Source organism: Rhincodon typus, chromosome 3, assembly GCF_021869965.1.
Source record: "Rhincodon typus isolate 14 chromosome 3, sRhiTyp1.1, whole genome shotgun sequence".
NCBI classification, from domain to species: domain Eukaryota; kingdom Metazoa; phylum Chordata; class Chondrichthyes; order Orectolobiformes; family Rhincodontidae; genus Rhincodon; species Rhincodon typus.
In genome coordinates this window covers 59,599,924-59,614,919 of record NC_063334.1, presented here as the reverse complement: position 1 = coordinate 59,614,919, position 14,996 = coordinate 59,599,924, and the positions used below count along the sequence as shown (strand labels likewise).

Genomic DNA, 14,996 nt, shown 5'->3' with positions numbered 1-14,996 from the left:
CCGCATCTGCTCCCAGGATGAGGCATTCCACTCCCGTACATCTCAGTTGTCCTCGTTTTTCAAGGACCGTAACTTCCCCTCCTCGGTGGTCGAGAACGCCCTCAACCGTGTCTCCCACATCTCCCGCACCTCATCCCTCACACCCTGTCCACGCAATAAAAACCAAAAAAGAATCCCCCTCGTCCTCACGTACCACCCCACCAACCTCCGGATCCAACGCATCATCCTCCGACACTTCCGCCATCTGCAATCCGACCCCACCACCAAAGACATCTTTCCCTCCCCACCTTTTATCTGCTTTCCGGAGGGACAACTCTCTCCGTGACTCCCTTGTCCGCTCCACACTCCCCTCCAGCTCCACCACACCCGGCACTTTTCCCTGCAACCGCAGGAAGTGCTACACCTGCCCCTATACCTCCTCCCTCACCCCCATCCCAGGCCCCAAGAAGACTTTCCACATCAAGCAGATGTTCACCTGCACATCTGCCAATGTGGTATACTGCATCCGCTGTACCCGGTGTGGCTTCCTCTACATCGGGGAAACCAAGCGGAGACTCGGGGACCGCTTTGCAGAACACTTACGCTCGGTTCGCAACAAACAACTGCACCTCCCAGTCGCGAACCATTTCAACTCCCCCTCCCATTCCTCAGACGACATGTCCATCCTGGGCCTCCTGCAGTGCCACAACGATGCCACCCGAAGGTTGCAGGAACAGCAACTCATATTCCGCTTGGGAACCCTGCAGCCCAATGGTATCAATGTGGATTTCACAAGTTTCAAAATCTCCCCTCCCCCCACCGCATCCCAAAACCAATCCAACTCGTCCCTGCCTCCCTAACCTGTTCTTCCTCCCACCTATCCCCTCCTCCCACCCCAAGCCGCACCTCCATCTCCTACCGACCAACCTCATCCCGCCCCCTTGACCTGTCCGTCCTCCCTGGACTGACCTATCCCCTTCCTAACTCCCTACCTACACTCGCCTTTCCTGGCCCCATCCCCGCCTCTTCGACCTGTTTGTTTCCTCTCCACCTATCCTCTCCTCTATCCCTCTTCTATCCGCCTCCCACTCTCTCCCTATTTATTTCAAAACCCTCTTCCCCTCCCCCTTTTCTGATGAAGGGTCTAGGCCCGAAACGTCAGCCTCTCTGCTCCTATGATGCTGCTTGGCCTGCTGTGTTCATCCAGCCCTGCACCTTGTTGTCTCGGATTCTCCAGCATCTGCAGTTCCTACTATCTCTGATTCAAAGTAGGTGGTAGTTTTTTTTTTGATGAAAGAATTTGTAACATCAGACTTTTCAAATTTTGACTTTTGAGGCATTGGAGGCAGAGAAAGATGCATGTGCAGTTGGCATTTAAATAGCAAAACTATGACATTGAATTTCATAGTTGAGAGAGGCTTTGCCCCACCACATTACTATAGTCATAAAAGTTGATTGCATGTCTGCTCCATGAGCCATGTCTTCGGCATTTATGTTTATTTCTCTGATACCGCATATTTTGCTGACATGCTATCTTTGCTAAGGTAATCAATTCCCTGAGCAGCAATTTTCTGTAATATTGGTACTTACTGTTGTGGTACAATTAGATTTGGAACACGTAAATCACTGCGAATGTTTTCGTGGAGCTGAACAAGTTGATGAACTAGAAGGCAAAATTTTCTTCCAGTTTAACAACAATTTGAGTGATTTGTCTAATGGACCCACTTTGCTGACCAAGCCACTCTTATCTCAGACTTTGAAGGGAGACAGCTTTGCTTCACAGAAGCAGTGTCCTAGCTATGCCATTTGCTGCAACTGAGTCTCTTGCCTAAATTTGCACACTGAGTGGATGTGCAAAAATCAGGAAAGTTTCCAACTCCCTGAACCTGCTTCAGGAAAAACAAATGGCCAAATCTTTGCTCCGGGGATGGATGTGTGACAGTGCAGTTCATCAACCTCGGAAGCAGTATCTAGGCAGAGGCAGGCCTTGTGTGACAAATACTTTTCAGACACAGTATAAAAGTAGATCTTGGGGGGAGTTCCTACTGAGTAAGAAATAGTTGCACTAGCATTGTTGGCCCTGAGAAATGTTAATAAAGGGGATCAGATGAGCATTAATTGTACTGGTTGACCATTTAGTTGCTGACATAAGAAGAGATAGTCCAACATAGGATTGCTGATACCTGTTCACCTTATAATGAAGGAGCACTCATTCTTTTATGTTGAAGCTGGAAAACAAGATCCAGTCGTGGCCTGGCAGCATCGGCCGTTTGTGGTATTCTGTAATGACTTTGTGGTGGAATGCCTCTGTAATGACTGGTAGATACTACATCTGCAAGGAAACTTTAGCATGCCACATTCCCTCTTTCCACTCATCTCTGTGTGACCATGCAAATAAGCCCTGCATAGGATCCTCAAAGCTGCATACTGTCAGAGCAGAACATGCCACATACTGTGGAGAAGGACACAGAAGCTAGAGAACTTGGAGAAATAAATAATGATATCTTGAAAAGTGTCCATATTACAGTGGAAGCGGCACTGGACGTCATAAAACATATAAAGGTAGATAAATTCCCAAAATCTGATTAGATGTATCCTAGAACGTATTGGGAAGCAAGGGAAGTGATTGCTGGGCCCCTTGCTGAGATATTTGAATCATCGATAGCCACGGGTGAGGTGCGGGAAGACTGGCTAATGTGGTGCTATTATTTACGAACGGTGGTAAGGAAAAGCCAGGGAACTATAAACTGGTGAGCCTGATGTCATTGGCAGTTAAGTTAATGGAGGGGATTCTGAAGGACAGGTTCCACATGTATTTAGAAAGGCAAGGACTGATTAGGGATAATCAGCATTGCTTTGTGCGTGAAAAATCATGTCTCACTAAGTTGGTTGAGTTTTTCGAAGAAGTGGTAAAGAAGATTGATGAAGGTAGAGTGATGGACATAGTCTGTATGGACTTCAGCAAGGCGTTTGACGAGGTTCTGCATGGTAGACTAATTAGCAAAGTTAGATCACATGGAATCCAGGGAGAGCTAGCCACTCGGAGACAAAATTGGCTTGAAGGTGATGAAGGTTTGCTTTTCGGGCTGGAGGCTTGTGACCAGCAGTGTGCCGCAAGGATTGGTGCTGGGTCCACTGATTTTTGTCATTTATATAAATGATTTCCTGGTGAACATAGGAGGTATAGATAGTAAGTTTGCAGATAACACCAAAATTGGTGTAATGAAAGCAAAGAAGGTTATCTCAGAGTACAGTGGGACCTTGATCAGATGGTGGATGGGCCAAGGAGTGGCAGATGGAGTTTAATTTTGATAAATTTGAACTGTTGAATTTTGGTAAGGCAAATCGGGGCAAGACTTTTAGACTTGTTAAGGGCCTGGGGAGTGTTGCCAAACAAACAGACCGTGGGTTGCAGGTTCATTGTTCCTTGAAGGTGGAGTCACAGGTAGGCAGGGTAGTGAAGAAAGCATTTAGTACACTTGCCTTTATTGGTCAATGCATTGATTGTAGGATTAATTGGGTTGTCACATTGCGGCTGTACAGGACATTGGTTCGACAACTTTTGGAATTCAGTGTTCTATTCTGATCTCCCTGCTTTAGGAAAGATGTTGTGAAACTTGAAAGGGTTCAGAAAAATTTACAAGGATGTTGCCAGGATTGAAGGGTTTGAGTTGTAGGTAGGGCGTCAGAGGGTTGAGAGGTGATCTTAGAGGTTTAAAAAATCATGAGGGGCATGGATAGGGTGAATAGCCAAGGTCTTTTTCCCAGGGTAGGGGAGTCTAAAACTAGAGGGCATAGGTTTAAGATGAGGGGTGAAGATGTAAAAGGGACCTAAGGAGCAACTTTTACATGCAGACGGTGGTGCTTACATGGAATATGCTGCCAGAGGAAGTAGTGGAGGCTGGTACAATTACAACATTTAGAAGGCATCTGGATGGGTACATGAATAAGAAGGGTTTAAAGGAATATGGGCCAAATGCTGGCAAATGGACGGCACGGTGGCACAGTGGACCTGGGTTCAATTCCACCCTCTGGCGACTGTGTGGAGTTTGCACATTCTTCCTGTGTCTGCATGGGTTTCCTCCGGGCACTCCGGTTTCCTCCCACAGTCCAAAGATATGCAAGTTAGGTGGATTGGCCATGCGAAATTGCCTGTAGTGTTCTGGGATATGTAGGTTAGGTGGGTTATAGGGGGATGGGTTTGGGTGGGATGCTCTGAGGATCGGTGTGGACTTGTTGGGCCGAAGGACCTGTTTCCACACTGTAGGGATTCTATGATTAATTTAGGATATCTGATTGGCATAGACGAGTTAGACCGAAGGGTCTGTTTCTATGCTGTACAACTCCTATGACTCTGTAACAGTGTGACGTGGTGAAAGCAGGTTAGTTTAGGCAATATCAGGTATTGCTAAGCTTGTACATGTGTTTCATGTATGTAAACAGATGTATGTTCTATGTAAGATCTGTTGAACTTGGAACATTATGTGCTTTTTTTTATTTATCATCTCTTGATGACTTAAGGAAGTGAGAAATAAGCCCCTCAAGTGACCAAGACCACCATCTCCTAGTTCAGGAGGTCTGCCTAAGGCAATACCATAATGGTTAGTGCAAGAAAAACCCAGAGATTAAAGCATTTTGGCGGTTTTGGAAGAGACCTGACTAGGGTCAGAAATAAGTACATTTTCTGTCCTAGAAAGGACTATAAAACAGTTCAAGGAAAACGCACTTACCTCAGTGTGAATGTTTAATTTGGGAAACTTCCAGACAAGAATATTTAGTTAGAAACCTGCAGGTTATTAAAAGCTGAGAAAGACTAAGTTTTCAGTTTTGTGAATATTCATCTAAGAATACATCACAATTCAGTGGAAAGAACTGAGGCGAATCAGTTAAATTGAACATGAAAGTTTGCTGTGAAGTGATCATTGTTGTCTTTAAACCATCCCACTAAGCACTCAATCTCTCTCCTGTATTCTGTCTTGTTGTTTGAGACGTGACCTACAGAATTTAACCACACAGTCATGAGTATATAAGGAGTATAGTAGAGGCTGAGTACATAGCCTTGCAGAGCACTGGTTTTGAGGATTATGATGGAGGAGGTGTTGTCACCTGTTCTTACTGATTTCAGTCAATGGGTGAGGAAGTCAAGGATCTAGTTACAGAGGGAGAGTTAGGGTGTTGGAGTTCAGAGATGACTTTGTTTGGAATTATAATGTTGAAGGCAGAGCTGTGGTCAATAAGTAGGAGTCAGAGTTAGGTATCCTTGTTATCCAGGATGTTCCAGGGTTGAGTGTAGGACCACGGAAATCACATCTGCCGTGGGCCTGTTGAGCTGATAGGCGAATTTCGAAGGATCAAGGCAATTTTGTAGGCTGGAGTTGGTGTTGATGTTGGGTCTGTTGGGCAGCATTGTGTGTTGCAGATGTCAATCACTCCTGATGATAATGTTGAACAGAAAATGAGGAAAGCAGTTGAAGGAGCGGTGAGCACGCGTATAGATCTTTTAGAAACCTAAGTATAATTTGTTTACCACATTTTCCCTTTGCTACCCTTTCTGTAAGTTCTTCAAAAAATCCAATGGGTTGATCATGCATGGCCTTACCTTTTGAAATCTGTGCCTTATGTTTTAAGCTTCTAGCTTATCTTCATTATTACTAGTGAGTGAGGTGTTGGGTGGCCCACCTGCCCGCCCTCAAGTTAATTGAGGCCCCTAAGTGACCACTTAATGACTACTTGTAAGTCACTTTGCAATTAGACTGGCACCGCCATGGGGAATGGCACGTGTCATCACAAGAAACTGCTGAAGTCCCATCAGTAGCCTAACTGGGAGTGAAGAACTGCTGTCCATTGCTTGGCTGACAGTTCTTGGCGACAGGCCAAACTGCCTCAATGAGTTGGAAGCCATGATCTCGGGCAACTGATTATCAAGGAAAGTTGGGCTGTGGCCTTCAGGTTGGCTGAGGCAGATATCCCTCTGAATTTCCAAACAGCAGTGGAGCCAATGTCTTCTCTTTAAATTCTGTTTGCAGCTCGGAAACAGCAGGCCATGGGAAATAAAATTGGACTGTAACACCAAGCCTCCAAGTTGCTCATACGGATTTCGGAGGAAAAACTTAGTCGGGGTCAGTTGGGAAAAGGATTTGTGCTTATGAGCACCTTCTGATATCTGGCAGCATGAATAGCATGCAGATTATGACATCAAAACAGTGCTACACATTAATTAATGACAGTGCCATAATTTTCCAAAACCATTTCTACTCCCAATCTTGACTTAACACAATTAACTCTCAACATTAAATTACTTGAAGTAATCCTGCTTTGTGCTACAAGTTTTTTCCAGGTGCATTGCTTTAATATTTATTCTGTTTGCTGATGCAATTGTATGCATTTTTTTGGAACACTCCTGTCCTGTACTTATCAAAAATTTAATGCTGAAATATATTTTATTTACAAACTTATTCAGAAGCAACTTGTTTCAATACAAGGATTACCTAGTATTAAGCATGACTGAAAATTGAAAAGTCATGCAGAACAAGACAAGATGCTGGAAGAGGGAGGAAGGAAAGAATGGTTTCCTGCTGAAACCTTATCCACAAACGTTTTTAAATAACAGTTATCTTACCACAATTTAGATCATGTATAAAGTCGACGAATCCTTTCATCCTGTAACCACTTGTATTTGAACCACAATAAGAGGTTACTGCTGACTTTTGGGTGATGAGGGTTATCCACTTATAGCACAACTCATAACGTAGTCTGGGACCTATGCATTTGTGTGCAGTAGGTATAAAATGACAGCGTATTACCACATGGAATATTATAGAGAATATCATGGGTGTCCTCGAGCATTGCTTCTGTCTGGACTACACTGAAAGAACTTTACGCTACTCAGGTGAGCAGGTCTCAAATTTTTCGGTAGTATCCTCTAAATTGTATAACATGAGAGAGCAACTCTTCCCAGCACCTATCTGGTGAGAAGCTGAGGAGTAGGAACATAAGGAAGTGGAAGAAGACCACAACTTAGATGGCCTCTTTGAGCTTGTGCTTTGTTTGATAAAATAATTATTTTAGCAACATCGGTATAGAATTTTTTTCCCAATCATAGAACCTTCCAAAGCATTTTACAGCCATACTTCAGATGTACTTAATGATATACTTAAGAAGTGTAAGCACTATTGTAATGTAAGAAATGTAGCATTGATTATATGTGCTGTCTCCCAAATAGCACAATATTTTAATGAGAATGGTTTTAGTAATTTCACCGGCAATGACTCCTGCACTCTTGAGAACAATAGATGGATTTTTATACACCCATCTGGGAGAGCCATGCTTTAATCCCTTATTTTAAAGACGACGTGTAACTCTACAGCACTCCTATCAATGCTGCATTGGATTGTAAGCCTAGGTTTTTGTGCACAAGTCTCAGGAGTGATGCTTCAACCTACAAGGTGAAAGTATTATTGATCAACTGAATTTCAGTTAACATCCTATAACCTCAATAATACACTTTTTGCAAATAGTTGTCTGCAGAGCCTGTGAGAGAAGTAAGTTATCAAGGTCCCAGTAGTAAGGGTAGAACTGTGCCTCAGGCCAGGAACAGCATTGGGCCTATAATTTCTGTCCTGCCTGGTACCCTCAACTTAGTCCATCTTTCATTTTTTTTTTTTTAAAAAACTCCTCACTAGCTGTCCACACGTCCTCTTGAACTTTCCTCTTTCCTACTGACTTTTTACAAGTGAATATATTTCTGCTCCATCTTCTCTAACCTCAGGTGTAGATTCAATCCATCTAGAGTAAGTTTTATCCTGTCTAAGTTTGGCTTATCCTTCTGCTTCCCAGCCCCTTTCTAAAATCACTACAATTTTTGATCTCCACTTCATGCCCACTGTCCCTTGTAACTATTGCTAAGGAAATTTGTGGACAGCCAAAAATTGACAAAGAGGATGGCTGATGACTGCGAAAAGATATCAATAGTTTGATTGAATGAGTGGAGAAATGCTTTAAAGAAGGGTAAACAGCGAAGGAATGCACAATAAATGGGAGGGTGCAGAGGGCTAGAGGAAGAGACCTTGGAGTGTACGTGTTCCAAAGATGTTAGGACCGACAGGTAACAGTACAAAAGGCATGTGATGGCTTTGCTTTACTTGCGCGAGTTATAGAACGCAAAAGCAAAAATGTAATGCCCTAACTACATAAGACACTGGCTGGGCCAGAACTGGAGTTTTATGTACAGTTCTGGTCACTGCATTACAGAATGGACATAATTGTTCTAGAGAGAGTACAGAGGAAATTTACAAGAAGGTTGCTAGGATTTGAAAATTGTAGATATGATGAAATGTTGGATAAGGCAGGGTTGTTTTCATTCAAGCAGAGGAGGTCATCAAGTTATCCAAAATAATGAGGGGCTGGGACAGAGTGGGCAAGGAAGACCATTTTCCCCCAGCAGGTTAATAACCAGGAGGCACAGATTTAAGGCGATTGGTAGAAGTATTAGAGGGAACATGAGAACAAGCTTGTTCTCAGAGTGGTGGATATCTGGAATTTGCTGTCCAGTTTGGTGGTTGAGACAGAAGCCATCAACTTCTTTGATCTGTACCTGAAGTGCTGTAACTCGCAAGGTTAAGAGGGTCCTGTTAAGTGGGCTTGGAATGGATGGCTAATTTATTCAGCCAGACCAGTCATGATGGGCTAAACGACTTTTTCCAAAGCTGTAACTTTAACTTTACTATGGTTCAATGGAAAGAATTAATATTTCCCCGTCCCATGACACGCTGTGAGGTTCATGGTGTCTGATCCTTAGTGTTCGTATCTTGTTTTTTGAATATTAATAAATTTGTAAAATATTTCTTTTAGATGCCCTAATAATTTAATTGTATAGTAGCTCTTGTCCTGTTGTTTTTTGAACTTTACCAATCTTTTCTCTCGTATCAGTCTCTCTCCCTACATATTTAGTATATGCCTTTTCCTTAGTATCCATTTTGCCCTTTTTTTCTTTACTTTTGCAACACTTAACAGCCAAATATTTTCAAACTTGCAAAGGACATTCAGTGTTCAAATAAGCTATTTTACTTTCAGGATATATTCTTAGAGTTTCCACAAGAAAATGGGAAGATTTATTTAGCATCCTTCTTTGAGGGTCTGCAGAGAATCATTGTGTTCACAGATGATGAAGGAACATTCAGACTTACTCAAGAAAATGAGACAGCAGAGCAAGCTGAACAGGAGATCATTCTGTCACTACAGAACTTGGGGATTTCGCTGATTAATAATTCAACAAAGCAAGAAGTGGTCTACATTGGTATAACAAGGTGAATGCATGCTTTGTAGCAAATTATTGTGAAATGTAATGCATTACTGAACCTGACCTTCAACTTTCATATATGGTTCCTGTTATTAAAGTGCATGGTTTTGACCACAAATTACTAGTTCCATTCAGAAATAGAAAATTTCAAACCATTAATGATATTGTTGTATTCTTATTTCACATTGAAAACAATGAAGGCTATATACATACAGAATACGTTACATCAGGCTTTTCTATGTTAGGACAATTGGATGCAATTTTGGTGAACTTTACATGTTTGTTACTCTGTTTGCAACTCAGTTCTGATATTGTTTGGGAAAGTAAACCCAAAGTGAAATCGCGCTGGAAACCAATGAGTAGAAAGCAAACAGCTGAGCTGGAAGAGATTTACAAAGAATATATCGAGTCTTCTCCCCAAGAGAACCACGTTGCTGAACTTCCATGTGAATTTCAGGTCAGTTGAAAATTATAAATTGTTTATATTTGAATATTTTAATGATTAAGTAAAGTGAATGGCAAAATTTGCAATTACAAGAAAAGGCCTGTGGTCTCAAAATGTTTAATTAGGTTTAATATATTATTAACAGGTCACTCCATTAAAATTAGCATTTGCTTGACATGGATTAAAATAATGGGAAATTCATGGTCTGATTATTCTGAAGGAGAGTCTCTGGACTTGAAATGTTAACTTTATTTTTTTCTTCACAGCTGTTGCAGTCCTCCTGAGTTTCTCAGCAATTTCTGTTTTTGTTTCAAGGTCTGATTATTCTTCTAAATTTAGACTGTGTCAATTTTATAAAGACATTGAACGTAGAGAGCAAATCATATATTTTACATCATTTGTAGTGGCTACACGAGTGACTATTTAGTTTCAGCGTAAAAGAATGTCTTTCAGAGTAAACATTCAGAAGTGACTTTTATTTCTTGCAAAAAAAAAGGCACTTTTAACTCCAAATGGCGTGGACATGAAGCTCTTACAACCTTCTGAAGTACCAATAAGGAGAAATTATCTGCCAGCTATAAAAGTGGAGTATACTGTCTCAACTCATCAGAAATCTCTCCGAGTCCAAATTTACAAGATCCAGGTACGTTAAAGTCTGATAGCATGGGATCTAGTTGGTGTACAAATGGTACATAAATTGTTTAAAATTTGCAACAGATGCATTTATCAGAACTTTGGTTTGAGTTTCTGTTGTCTGATTCAAACTTCCAGGGAGGAGGAATATTGAATTAAATAGTAAAATGAAATATTGATGTTAGAAGTCTGAAAACAGTAAATTAATTTTGCTTGTTACTAATTTAAGGGGTTGAATGTTATGTTCTGAGACTAGGACTTCTGCTATCTTCCATATAACTGAAATCTGGTGTAAAGATGTCAGGTCATGAACCTGATGTTATTACGCCAGCTTCTGATCTAGAAGTTACTCTGCATTGAACTGACTAATCTGTTGACCGCACAATTCAGTGGGTGCTTGGGAAACGTTTTTGGAAGTAGTTACATCTTTTAATGGTAATGCTGCAAAGGGTTTTAAAATCTGCAACTGGGACTGTGACTGACTTTACCAGAACAAGGCAAGGAGACTTGTTATTGCAGTTATTTTCTTTTTCAATTTAAAACTCCCGTGGGAAGTTTTATGAGGAAATGGAAGAGCCAGGAAACATTGAAGGCAAAATTGTGGGCAGTCGTGTTTGTGGTGAATGTCACTGTACTTAATTGGAATAGTCCAAACTAAGAGGGGTTCCTGGGAGGAGAAGGAAGATGGTAGCTGGCAAAGGACAGCTCTGTCTTGTGGTCCATCACGTTAACTTATCTGATGCTGCCAAAAGGCCTGTAGGGGAATGACAATAACAGCTGTCAAACAAACAACAGATGAGACACTATCCAGCAGAGAGAGTCTACTAACCCAGGCTCAGATACTCGGAAATGACAAAGTATCAATACCTCTGAAGACTTGAGCTGTCTAGGAACATGGTAACTGCAATCTGTGAAATGCTGGATCTCAAAATTGGATTCTATTGTTTAAGTGCATATCTGATATCTGTGGCCTTGAAGGTCATGATGCTGAAATTCTTTTGCTGCAGGGCCTTTCCAGATGGCATACGGAGACTTCTTGATGGATTTTTAAGCCAGTTATGCCCCACTGCATCCTTACTGGCTACATTTTTTTTCCTTCCCCTGCCTGCCACCACTACCCTGCCCATGACCATCTGTTTAAGGACAGAGATAAGGATCTTGGAACCTCACTGCCCTGAGAGCTTCCCCCAACCTTGCCTAGCCTCACCCAATGATCGGCTCCGGTAATGCGTCTCAAGGTTCAGGATCACTACCTTTAGCAAGCTGAGAATGTTCAAGTTAAACTGACAACCCCTGGAACTGGCCTCTTCTCTGTCATTGTATGCTGCCTTTTCCTGGATATGAGAAAAGACATTGCAGTGACTGTGTACTGCAAGCATGCCTTCAGTGTAGCCAACTTGTACTTTGTCAGGGATGGATGTTCTCAATGTTTTTTTTTTAACCATCTAGCAATGACTAGAGTAACATTCCACCTCTCAACATCCGTTGACAGAGTGACATGGCTGTGGCATGCCACCTTCTACAACAGACAGTTCCACATTTGATCCATTTCACATCCCCTTACCCTTGCATCTGTGTTCCTCCTGCTATAGGAAAGATGTTGCTAAACTTGAAAGGGTTCAGAAAAGATTTTACAAGGATATTGCCAGGATTGAAGGGTTTGAGCTATAAGGAGAGGCTGAGGCTATTTTCCCCTAGAGCGTCAGAGGCCGAGAGGTAACCTTAGAGAGGTTTATAAAATCATGAGGGGCACAGATTTGTTGAATAGTCAAGGTTGTCTTCCCAGGGTAGGAGAGTCCAAAACCAGATGGCATAGGTTTAAGATGAGAGGAGAAAGATTTAAGAGATCTGAGCAGCAACTTTTTCATGCAGAGGGTGGTGTGTGTATGCAACAAGCTGAAAGAGGAGGTGGTGGAGGTGGGTACAGTTACAACATTTAATAGGCATCTGGCTGGCTTTATGAATCGGAAGGGTTTAGAGAGATATGGACCAAATGCTGGCAAATGGGACCAGATCGGTTCAATATATCTGGTCAGCATGAACTAGTTGGACCGAAGAGTCGTCTTCTGTGCTGTGTAACTCTGACTCTCTGGAATGGTTAGACACTTGTCCAGACATATTATACAAAAAGTCATTGAGCCATTTATGGCACTACACTCTGGTTCTCTTCAAGACCCCAAAGCTGATGACCTCTGTTATAACCTCTAACCAGACTGCTTTTATGTGGCTCGGAGGTCATCTCTTCCTGTTTTCTGAAATGAGGACATTCAGCCTATCACAAAATCTGAAGAATGAGATTCAGGGAGCTATCGTCAAACAATGGGGCTGCTATGAGTCCAGATTTCTGACCAGCTGGTGGGTCCATTCTCTCCCTTGTCTGTGGAGAAACTCCCCAAAGTATCATCTACAGGGCAATAGTCATGAGTGTGATCAAATACTCTACTTGCCTCGAATACAGCTCCAACAACACCCAAGCAGCTTGACACCATCCAGGATAAACCAGCCTGCTTCATTGGCACCACATCCACAAATATCCACTTCCTCTAATGCGTTACTCAGTAACAGCAATGTGTACAATCTACAAGAGGCACTACAGAAATTCACCAAAGATAGTTTCTTCCAAACCCATGACTGCGATCATTTGAAGTACGAGGGCAGCAGATGTATGGGAACATTACCACTTGCAAGTTCCCCTCCAAGCCACTTGCCAGCCCGACTTGGAAATATATCACCATCCCCTCACTGTTACTGGGCAAAATCTTGTAATTCCCTCTCTAATGGCATTATGGGTCTTCCTAAAGTACACGGACTGCAGCAATTCGAGAACGCAGCTTGTCAAGGGCAACTAGGGACTGGCAATAAGTGCCGGCCCATCCAGCGATGTCTATATCCCACAGATGAATTTTTTAAAAAAGACAGAATTAAAAGACTAATTTCAAGTCTGCTCACGAATGCTTGTTATTCATATAGGGAATGCATCAGATGCATTCGAGTGCCCTTTCTCAGGCATGGGACAAGAATAATTCACCTCAAAGGCCACCCACACTTAAAATCTACCCACTGCAATACTTAAAACATTTTAAACGTCTTCTCAGGGGGTATAGCTTTAGCCTTCAAATCATGGTTTCTAGTGCAGTTGGCAAAGTCTCATGCCAGGGTTGCATTGAAATGGGTGTCAGGACCAACTTTGCTGTTCTGGCCTTTCTGCCTCAGCTTTTCATTCCTGATTGATGGTCTGCCCACCCTTTCTTTGTGCTCTGTGGACTCCTACCAAGTGACTGTTACATGAATGAAACATTATTAGATACTTTTTAAAGGCAGGGTAGGAGCTGGCAATCTTCTCATTTCTGGATCACCTGTTCCTGCGAAGCAGCATAAAATTCACTCTGGTGACTCAATTTTGTGAATTTTTAACTTTAGGAAATATTGAAGTTCCCTGCTGGTAAACGATTGCCCAGTATCTGTGACCAATACTTCCGGGGGTCCATGTAACACAAAAGATGTGTGCTGTTTCTCTACTGTCATCCACCTGTTTGACGAATTAACTCTATGCACATCCAGCCACTTTGAGTGGGCATCCACAGTGACTAAGAACATTGACCCCATGAAAGGGCCTGTATAGTCAACATATAACCAAATCCAGGGTTAACCCTGCCATTACCACGAATGTCAGAGAGCTGCTGGCGGTAATTTTTGTCCTTGGTGGCACTCTGAGCACTACCCCACCAACACAGCTATGTTTATATCCAATCCTGTCCAATAGATATTTTCCATTTTGGAAACCCCAGGGAGACCCTAGTGGAGTTCAACCAGTATCCGGCGGCGACCTTTGCTCAGGACAATCACTATTGCTTCCCATTATGATTTGCCGTCCTCTACAGTGATCTGGTCTCTCCAGGTCCCAAAAGGTTCCAGTTATGGTTGTGACGGCTCTTTGACTTCCACCATCACCAACTGTTTGAGTTTTGCCAGGACCAGATCTTTCTGCGACCAAAGCCTGATATTGTCAGCTGTGACTGGAAATGTTTCTAATTGAAAAATGTTGACCCTATCTTGGTGAATCTTTCTTAACCAATTTCATCCCATCAAGCTTGGGCCCAAGTCTTTTACTATAGTAAGTTGTAAGTGAACCAGCTGTGTGTCGTAAGAGACCGGAACTGAAGTTGTACCCTTAATCTGTAAAGGGTCTCTGGTATAGGTTCTCAGTCTAGCCGAGGTCTCATGCAAACTTGAGAGTTGGAGACCAGAACAAATCTTGTTGAAGACTGGTTCCACGATCGCTGAAATGGCTGCACTGGTATCTAACTCCATTTAGAACTGGGGAACCATTTAACCAGATGCTTGTTTTGATCAGAGATAGCATGAACTGCAGATGGTGGAGAATCCGAGACAACAAGGTGCGGGGCTGGATGAACACAGCAGGCCAAGCAGCATCATAGGAGCAGAAAGGCTGACGTTTCGGGCCTAGACCCTTCATCAGAAATGGGGGAGGGGAAGGGGGTTCTGAAATAAATAGGGAGAGAGGGGGAGGCGGATAGAAGATGGATAGAGAAGAGGATAGGTGGAGAGGAAACAAACAGGTCGAAGGGGCGGAGATGGAGCCAGTAAAGGTGAGTGTAGGTGGGGAGTTAGGGAGGGGAT

The 14,996-nt window shown here is 42.7% G+C and overlaps 1 protein-coding gene across 1 annotated transcript in view; it reads left to right on the top strand.

Moving 5' to 3' along the window:
• The window catches only part of vps13a (vacuolar protein sorting 13 homolog A), a 330,557-nt gene that overhangs the window by 225,845 nt on the left and 89,716 nt on the right, over window positions 1-14,996 (top strand). The window contains exons 41-43 of the mRNA XM_048593475.1: window positions 9,052-9,284; window positions 9,581-9,734; window positions 10,219-10,365. Coding sequence (XP_048449432.1) covers window positions 9,052-9,284; window positions 9,581-9,734; window positions 10,219-10,365 — 534 coding nt within the window. The remainder of the gene's footprint in view (window positions 1-9,051; window positions 9,285-9,580; window positions 9,735-10,218; window positions 10,366-14,996) is intronic.